At 38.5% G+C, this 10,517-nt stretch overlaps 1 protein-coding gene across 2 annotated transcripts in view; it reads right to left on the bottom strand.

The window, feature by feature from the left end:
* Window positions 1-10,517, bottom strand: part of ZNF407 (zinc finger protein 407) — a 420,562-nt gene that overhangs the window by 252,812 nt on the left and 157,233 nt on the right. The window contains exon 5 of one of the 2 annotated variants that reach the window (XM_060029226.1): window positions 6,793-6,849. The exons of the other annotated variant lie outside the window; for it this stretch is intronic. Coding sequence (XP_059885209.1) covers window positions 6,793-6,849 — 57 coding nt within the window. The remainder of the gene's footprint in view (window positions 1-6,792; window positions 6,850-10,517) is intronic. 2 annotated transcript variants of the gene reach the window in all.

Below are 10,517 nucleotides of genomic sequence, written 5' to 3'. Positions count from 1 at the left end.
CAAGATGAAGCTATTTCGACTGAAAGTAGCACCTTTCATCTTGGGATGAAAAGGCCTCCAATTCCTAGGACAGAGCTCATCCCGATTTCTTTCTCAGATACTGCTGGAGGCTGACCAGGACTCAGCAGGCGAGGTCAGCCCCAGGCCACCCAAATCCCCGGTGAGAGCAGGGTCCTTCCTGAGATGTGCCTCTCTGTGATGGCAGCTCCACCAGAGGAACAGCTGTTGGTTTCCCAACCCTTCTCCTCTAAGAGCCGCTTCACTCAGAAGAAAGTGCTTCTCTATGGCAGGGTGAGCTGAGGGTCCCTCCACTGCCAACTTGACCTTATGCAAGGAAAAACACTTCCTAAAATTTCCAAGTCAAACTTTTCTCATAATAAAAGTGAGTTAACAGCCACATGAATTAATAGTTCCCCACTGTAATTTTAAATAAATGTTTACAGACTAATGATTTTCTAAGAATTGACATTTTTGTTGAAAGCCAGATGTATTCCATTCGTAACATTACCAATAAGAGAGCCATCTCTTCAAGATTCAATAACGTTTTCTCCTTCATTGAATGGGGTACTTTCAGTACTAGCTAGAGAACTAAATAGAAAGTTTTCTGAAACCAACTTTCTTTGTTTCCCATCAAGCATATGATGTGGGTCACGCGAATGTGGCAAATCACGGTCTCACTACATAAACGTCAAGGCACAAAACTGGGCCAAAAATAAGTTTGCTCATCACTGATCCATTTGTGGCCCCATTTTACTTTATTGATTCACTCAATAATATAATGAATATCTATGAATTTACTACTGAACTTGAAAACAAGAACATTACCTTCCAGGATTTTAATTTATCCCAACTTTACATCTCTAGCTAAGAATGATTACACTCTTACATTGTTTTCATTCTTTCTTTATTTTCATCAACTCCAGCAGTTGGATCTGTTTAGACTTTTGGTTTTAATCACTTCTTCAGAGGCACAGATACCTATGACAAGCAGAGCACAGTAAATAAAGCTGTACTGAGATCTAACACCAGCTAAGTCAAGGGCTCAGACTCAGCGGCACCTGAGCACATCAGATTCAAACTGGAATTTCCACAGAAATTTACATTATGTCTCATCACTTAGGGATCAACAGTATTATAAATGCTAAAGCTGCAGAAGTCAATGGCTTACTATACAAGTAAAAGAGCTCGACGTATAAAGAGAGTCTGTTTAATCTGATGAGGAAGCCACAGCTTCTCTGAGATGCAGAGAAGGGGCCCCACCACTGACATGGTCTTTGGCCCAGCCCCCCTTGCAGCTTCAGACAGAGCACTTGGTTTTTACTGGTTTTACACAGCAGTGTTCTATGTAAGGTTTTTTCCCCTGTTTATTAAAAAGAGAAAACTCAGAAATTCACTGAGACTTTGAATATGTTCATATACTGCTATTACTATGAGTACTAATAAATGATAAGCATTGGGCTAGTTCTCTTGTTAAAAATTTTCCTGATCTTCAAGACATGATTATCATACAAACAATATTTTTTTAGAAAAAGGAAAGCGTATAAAATTTTAAAGACCTGATATCCAGCAATAAGACTGCCACTTTCTAGTTGCCAAAAATATATGGCATATCCATATTATGTAATTATCAATGTGAAATGAGAAAAAGACATTCTCCATATTATAATACACTGTGAGAAGGAAAGGGAAAATTATTGTTTTCATTAACTTGAAAGAAAATTTGGGTATAATTTAAATAAAAACTTCATTATATATATGTTCCGCTGAATCTGCTGTTTCCCATAATCCTTTTCTCCACCAGATTAGCATGAAAAAGGAGACACAGATATTGTTTAGACCTTAGCAACTAAAAATTTCTTTAACATGTTTTTATCTAAAAGTAAGCACTTTTAAAATTATAAGATGCTGTGTTTATATATAGTATGATGTTTTTTGTACTTGTATAACTATAAATTCATGTCCATGTCACCATAACCCTGAAAAATGAGAACATGTGTCCTGGGCCTCCCAGGAGAAGGTGATAAAGCTACAGTGACTCAGGAAGAATGCACTTGAGGTTGACTCCATTAAGAGACAGGACCATCGACAGTTACATACAACTACACTAGTTTGCACTGCCTTTTTAGAAATGTGACTATAAATCATATGTTAGACCAGCTAAGAAAAAGTCCATCCTGAAAAAGAAAAATTTCAATGAGGACTTTAATATCTTAAATCTATCAACATTCACTGAATGTCAGTCACCTTTGAAAAAGCTGAGACAGAGAAGGAAAGTTGCCAACCACACCCTCAAGAAATTATCTAGTGTGGACCCACGGCATACACCCACTGTGTTTTAAACAAAAAAGAGAATCCAAATGGAAAGTGCTAAGTCGTACATCAGTCCTCTTAGTAGTAAGAAGCGATTACATAGAACGGAAATCCAGGGAAGGATTTTCACAGTGAGACAAAACCTGGGCCTTGAAATTGCAGCTGACACAGACCTAGAAGACCTGCAGACATGGCTTTCAGTGGACACTGAGTGGAAACAGTAAAAAAAAAAGTCTGCTGAGACAGCTTTCCTGTTATCCTGACCCAATTTCTGTATCATACTTACTGCACCACACTATGTCTAGGGAATCACTGTCTATAAAAAAAAGCAAGAACTGGATTACATTAAAACTCAGTGGAGGGGCTTCCCTGGTGGCGCAGTGGTCAAGAATCTGCCTGCCAATGCAGGGGACACGGGTTCAATCCCTGGTCCAGGAAGATCCCACATGCCGCGGAGCAACTAAGTCCATGAGCCACAACTACTGAAGCCCGCACACCTAGAGCCCGTGCTCCGCAACAAGAGAAACCACTGCAATGAGAAGCCTGCGCACCACAATGAAGAGTAGCCCCCGCTCGCCGCAACTAGAGAAAGCCCACGCACAGCAATGGAGACCCAATGCAGCCAAAAATAAATAAATAAAATTTAAAAAAAAAAGAAGATTTTAAAACTCAATGGACATGATTACTTCACTGAAAAGCAGATCTCTATATTGACATCATATGCTAGAAACAGTTCTAAATAGAATTAGGTTTGACTCAAATGAAATTGCCAATATTTGATGGTTTTTAACCTAAGTGTTAATTTCATATGATTCAACCTTAGGAGGTGCTAATATCTTAGAACGTATCAAATGACATCATGATTCTTTTGAAAGGGAATGAAGGACCTGCAGCAGCAGAAGACAGTCATTCTGTGGAACATCAGGACTACTACAAGATCGGCCAGTCTCTTACAGAACATCAATGCCTGCTTGTTTTCTCTGAGTACGAGGGCGAGAGCAGCACAGGGTTGGTGGACAAGCCCTTTGTTTGAAGCTCACAGTGGATTATTCAAGTGACCCAAGGACTACGAACTGGGGGTGGGAGGAGATATCTTAGAGAATACCCTGTGTAAACCCTTGAGTTTTCCTATCAGAGTTCTGCGGCATAATGAAATGTAAACATCTTGTTTTTCATCTGTTAAAATGGATCATCATATTGCTTTGATCCAACTTTACAAAAATTACTTCAGAAAGGTTGTAAGTTTCCTGAAAATTCCTCAGGAAAAAATTTAAACTTGCACTTTTATAAGCAACTACCAAGACATCATGAATATAAAGAACATCTCACAAGAAGTCAGTACTGTATAATGAAACTGTATGAAAGTTGGTAATTAGGCCTAATTGAAGGCTGCAGTGAACATATAGGTCTTTGTTCTCTTTAATTCTGGCACTGATGGGGAATTAAGGATAAGAGCTTAAGGCATATTTTAATCAGAGTCCAGATGCATAAGCCCCAGTGTTCTAAAAGCAATTTAAGTGAAATAAAAGGAGAGAATAACCAAAAATATTCTAGATGCCTGCCAAGGGAAAACACCTATATTCTGAACATTTAACATATCTGATTGATCATATTTGGGATCACTTATTCACTGACTTCAAAAAGGGTTAAAACGGCAGATATTCTTATATCCAAGATCTGACTGAACTACTAAATGGTAGCAGAAAAAAAACAAAACCCTTAAAAAATTAACTTGTGACATTAAACAACAATGTATTATCACATGCAAAAGCAATTAGAACATTCATAGCAGAAAAGGTATAGTTCACTATCTCCACAGAATTCACTTTTATTTCTATATAGGAATGAAAGAGGAGGCAATAGAACAAAACAGATGTCATTTTAATAAAGATTATCAGTACTAAACCATACATTTCTGGTCTAATAACTCAATGAGCTAGTACTAGATTAAATCATTATAACATATACAGTATCATTATAGCCTTTTGGGTTTCCACTTTGGGAGATGGAGAGAGAAATATATATACTTTATTCACCAAGGTTCCATAGGAATATGATGAAAAAAGCAAAATCATTTAGAGATGGAATACACAAAGAAGAAACTCATAGAAGACAGGGGCCTCATACTGAAGCTTGAAATAAAATAATGATTTGGAATGATAACCAGGAAAGATGGAATGTAGTAGGAGTGTAATGAGGAATAGGAAGAACAAAAGTATAGAGAAAGGAAGAAATACGTTACGCAGTTGGGAACAGAATGTGTCTAACAAAATACAGGCAGACCTCGGAGACACTGCAGGTTCAGTTCCCAACCACCACACTAAAGCTAAGTGTCACAGAAAAGCCAGTAGCATGAATTTTTCGGTTTCCCAGTGCATATAAAAGTTACCTTTACACTATATTGTAGTCTGTTAAGTGTGCAATAGCATCATGTCTTAAAAAACAATATTCATACCTTAATTAAGAATACTTTATTGCTAAAAAATGCTAACCATCATCTGAGCCTTCAGAGTCGTAGTAAGAGTATCAAAGATCACTGATCAGAGGTCACCATAACAAATATAATAATAATAAAAAGTTTGAAATCTTGTGAGAATTACCAAATGTGACAAAGAGACAGGAAGTGAGCAAATGTTGCTGGAAAAATGGAGCTGATGGGCTTGCTTGATGCAGGGTTGGAACAAACCTTCGATCTGTAAAAAGTACAATATTTGCAAAGCACAATAAAACAAGGTCTGCCTGTAAAACCAATGCCTAAACGGCTTATTTGCAGGCAAGCTCCGCAACTGAATCAGGCAAGGTGACTGGCACTGAGGGAGAGAGGGAGCAGGCGAGGCAGGGAGAGCCGGTGAGGGTCTCCAGGAAATGCCGCTGTGACCGGCTAACCCACTTGCCCACACTGTCCCGGCCGGGGCTGAACTCCACTGACGGCTTGCTGGCTTCCTCTTCTGTACAGAGTAAGAGGTAAAGCCGGCACAGCATTCAAGGCTCTTTCCCAGCCGGATTCCGACTCAGTTGCCCAGGCCCACCCTCACCCGCCCCACGATCCCGCTAAAGGAAACACTGCCACGGGTGACCGTTTCCTAAACAGCGCACAGCTGGGGTCTTAGCTCTTCATCTCCCCCTCTGCCCTCCCCCAGCCCCAGGGCGCAGTGGGGCAGGACTCACCAAGCTCGCGCACACCTCACCGGAGGCCTCTGACTGTGCTCTCTGCTGGGAGGGTTCCGAATCTACGCTTCACTTAAAATGCACCCCTTCAGAAAGGTCTTTCCTGAGCACTCATCCTAAAGCAACACCCGGCCCAGACACTCTCTGGAATAGCACCCTACTGTATTTTTGTCAGCGCCTCCTAATAAAATTCTCCTTTTCCTGTATGTGCGTATTATCCCTCTATCCTTAGCCTCGGTCCATCAACCCTAAATTGAAGGGGCGTGAGAACGGAGGGTGTATCATCTTCAAACACGACATGCCATTTCAGTTTTGGAACACAGCAGTAATTGTAAATAGCAGATGTAGTGAATGTTTATTGGGAGAATAAATTAATGAATAAATTAGATGTCTTCATTAGCATCCCCCATAATACCTCTTAAGCAAAATTAATTGTTCCCGCTTCTAAAACTTTCTTTTGTATCATTGTGTAGCTTTTCTTTTCACATGTTATGGATAACTGCATAACCTACAATATCTTCTAAAGAACAAGAATCATATAATATCCATGTCTATTTAAATGCCCAGGAATAAAACACACAGAGATGAACGCTCAATAAAATACTAGCTTAAAATTTTAAAATGTTTTAGAAAACAAAGAAAACAATCTTACATTTCTGTAACACACACATACTTCTAACACTTAGACTTTCCCTACTGCTAACATGAAAATCTCCCCTAGAGTAGTAAACATGGAATTTTATCAGCACAACTGTGATGCGCTAAGAGCAGCAGTTACTTCTGACGGAGCAGAGAGCAAGGACCCTGCTATAAAAGTTAAGCAACCCTCCCTTCTTTGGCTGGGGACTACACACCATGTCTGCTCAGCACACTTTAGGAGCAAGCATTCCTCAAAATAAGATAATCTCAAAAAATAAAAAGCACCATTAAAGTGCACTAAATTTTCATACAACAGGGCAAGGACAATTAAAAACATGTCTCATAACAGGGCTGCACACTGCTCGACACAATGCCCCCAAACCACAGGGCTGGAGACACATGTCCTCCCAGACAAATACTGACCCTACTCCACAAAAATTCTCATTGCAAAACTTCCCTTGAATTATGTGAGCTGTGATTTATGTGAGGTTGTTAAAATATACCACTCACATAAAATGGGAATTTCCCATAAGGGAAAAAAGGATGAAACTAGAAATAACAGTAGTAAATAAAATGCATTCCATGAAGTCCATCCTGATTTCTAGAGATGAATTACAATTTTGGCACTGAGCTTCCCAGCAGTAAACATGAAGAAGAAAACTCAATTATACTCACGATTTGCTAGTACTTAAGACCAAAATGACAAGTTGTTTCAGAAAGGCACAACTTTTCCTGGAAGAGAGACCAGAAAGACACTGCCCCCCCACCCCCAGGATCTCACCAGGAAAATATGACATGTGTTCAGGAGCTGCGCCCCTGAGCACGATCTTTACAATAAAGACATGCATTTTATAAGGTTACTTCTTAAAACATTCTGAAATTTAAGTCATTATCATAAAAACTAAGTACAAAATCAGTCAAAATGTTATTGGAGGAAGAAAACAAAACCAATGGGGGCAAAGGAAAGCAGCTCTCTAGGGATGGGACTGATTGAAGGGTAAAACTGAAAGCACATTGAGAAATGAGTAGAAAGAATATTTATTCAGAACAGCAAACTAAATTATAGAACAAATATACAGAATCCAGATATTCCACATAGCTTTGCACTACGCAACTGAAGTAGGAGCAGGGCTACCGTTGCTTCGTGGAAACTGAGGGCCCCAATGAAGTTATGAGCGTGAAAAGCGGGTTTTCTATCCCCTCAGAGATGAGTCATGAGAACCATTTGTAACTAGGTCCAAACACCTCCCCAAAAAGTAAGTTGGAAACTTCAACAAACAAATGAGGAGCTGAGATCCTGATATTCTCACCAATGATGCTAACTTTTGCTAACTTTCACCTGGAAAATTTATAAAGTAAGAATTAGAATATACCCATTTCAGTAAGAAAACATTTGTCATAAAGCAACCATAGAACATCCTAATTATCCATTTAATTTAGAAATACTACCCAAATGCTAACAAGATAACTTCAGTGGAAAATATATATTATCTCCTTATGTACCTTAATAAGTGGTCAGATTAAGTCAGTAAAATATAGAAGAGAGTTTTCTAAAAATAACAACCTTGGCTTTACATGAGTGATGTGACTTCTATCATTCCACATAGAAATAATTATTTAGCAGGGCTGTCTATTCAATCCAACTTTCTTATAATAAAATGATGTAAAATGATCATAGGATACTATTTATATACTAGATGCTGTCTACAGATGGAGAAATGGGAGAAGATGGCGGAAAGGGAGTCCTAAGCTCACGCAAAAGCAATAGTAAGTCACTGAAATATAACAACCTCCCACTCATTAAAATAAGCAATCCGAGATAGAATGAATTGAAATGTTTCTCCTCCATTTTGGCTCAACAGAGTCACTTCTTATATAAATATTTTTTAAAGCAGAAGGGAGCCCATAGACACTTTTTTTTCCCCAAAATTGGGCCTCATTAAAGAAAAAAAAGCACTAGCCATTGATTAAGAGAAGAACTGAGAGGGGAAACCGATAAGCGAAAAGCAATAAGCAGTGGTGACGGGACAGCAGACCTGAGCCAGAAAACACAACGTGACTGACAAGTGTTATAAAGGACACTCTTCAGAGACGAGGACACTCAACACGGAATGAAATATCTCAATGCATCCATGAGAATAAGCTACCTGTTTCAATGATCAAATAGAAAACAGAATTTACCTTACAGAAATTCACATGGAACAAATATTAAGGAAAATGGTTGATCCTTTAATAAAAGAAAATATAAGCAATAACAACTTAGCCAAAAGGCAAGTTACTTATCTAAAATGGACAATCAAGTGACAACAGCAGGAGCTGATCTCACATTATGAATATAATCTCTTCTAATAGGAAAAATCTGAGTCTACCTAAATATATGTAATTCAGAGTTTTTAAAAAATGTATTATTCTCTCAATTAAAAGTAACCTAAGTTTCTAATGAACCCAAAGTATCACTGGCAAAGCTTCAATAACAACTGTGCACGTACACGTATATATGCTTTTCCCAGGAAATGTTTGGGTTTCGGATGACATTCTCATGCTTCAGTATGTATATGTGTAGCTGATTCACTTTGTTATGAAGCAGAAAGTAACACACCATTGTAAAGTAACTATACTCCAATAAAGATGTGAAAGAAAGAAAGGAAGGAAGGGGGGGGGGAGAGAGAGAGAGAGAGAGAGAGAGAGAGAGAGGGAGAAAGGAAGGAAGGAAGAAAGAAAGAAAAGAAAGAAGGAAGGAAAGAAAGAAAGAAAGAAAGAAAGAAAGAAAGAAAGAAAGAAAGAAAGAAAGAAAAAGAAAGAAAGAAAAAGAAAAAGGGTGAGGCTTACATCTAAACTGAGAGACAGAAAACAATGATGATGCCTTCACACAATTTTTACCATATAAATAAAAAAGTTCTTGGGCTTCCCTGGTGGCGCAGTGGTAGAGAGTCTGCCTGCTGATGCAGGGGACACGGGTTTGTGCCCCGGTCCAGGAAGATCCCACGTGCCGCAGAGCGGCTGGGCCCGTGAGCCACGGCCGCTGAGTCTGCGCGTCCGGAGCCTGTGCTCCGCAACGGGAGAGGCCACAACAGTGAGAGGCCCGCATACTGCGCAAAAAAAAAAGTTTTTGAGAAAGGAGATGAGATAGATTCCAAAAGACTTACACAACATCCTGTCCTATAGCAATTGTTCATAACAAATTAGAACCACTGTCAGGGCTGCTAGTATTTCTATCCCACACTCAGACTACATAATATCTGGTATATGTAAAAATGAGGGGAAAAGATTTTATTATCAATAAGTTCAAAGATACTGTTAAAAGTAAGATGCCCAATCACAAGTGACAAATGTCTGATAAAGGAGAGAAGCCAACAAAAACATCAGGGCTCAGGAATCTGAAGAAGGCCTGGGGGAAACCCATTCACTTGAACAAATTCACTGGCCAGCCCTGAGCCTGCCCCCAGGGGCCTGAAGATACCCCACAGCTAGGATGACAATAAGGCACAATCTGAGACTTAGAATATTCACAGACTCCTGCAAAAATTGCTTCATTGAAAAAATACTACGGTTTTAATCTGGATATTCATTAATAACTTGAAAAACTAGGTACATTATTTAGCTCTTAGATTCTCAGATATACACATCCAACTTAAAATCCTTTACTGGTAAAACTGGCTTGGGGAGCACATCAGCCTTCCATAGATACTGCCAGTATAGACATTTCCTGATATTGTCCCAGACACCACAAAAGCAATGTATCAGATCAGAAATTCTGAGTGAATCATTTCCCCCTCCTCCTGTTTACACAGTCATTCAAAGTCCAGCTGATTTCCAAGCACTGAACTACAAATGCTATCTCTTTCTATTGTAATATGCACCTGGCTTTCACATAAGATATACTTATTATGGCTGTTTCAATTGTGATAATTGTGGATAAGCTCGTTTTCTAGATTTCTATTAGAGATTTCAGAGAGTCAGAAAGCTACTTTGGCTAACTATATTATAAAGAGAATTACTTACTTAAAATAAGGAATACTTTAGAATGAACGTGCAAATTAATTGGAGTTTATCATTTTGGAATGTGAACCGAATGTGGCTATATTTAGTTGTTTATATATAAGTGTACAAGACTTCTAAAATATAGTAATATACTACCTTAAAATAAGTTCATGCAAATTTAGGGACAAAAAAGTATGTTCTTACACAAGCCATCACTTCAGGTGTTCACAGAGTCAAAAAATATATATTTGAAATTATCTACTTTTCTGTTGCTAATGACAGTCATGCTGACAAAATTCACTAGTTCATCAAACTATAGTGCAAGAATATGATTTATTTGTAATAAATTATCATTTTTGCATATATCAGTCAAAGCACAAGGCCTAAATACTTGCAAACAAAATGCATTATTAATTTAA

This window comes from Delphinus delphis, chromosome 13 (assembly GCF_949987515.2).
Source record: "Delphinus delphis chromosome 13, mDelDel1.2, whole genome shotgun sequence".
In the NCBI taxonomy this organism is placed as follows: domain Eukaryota; kingdom Metazoa; phylum Chordata; class Mammalia; order Artiodactyla; family Delphinidae; genus Delphinus; species Delphinus delphis.
Note: the sequence above shows the minus strand (reverse complement) of the source record. Positions and strands in the feature narration are given on the sequence as shown.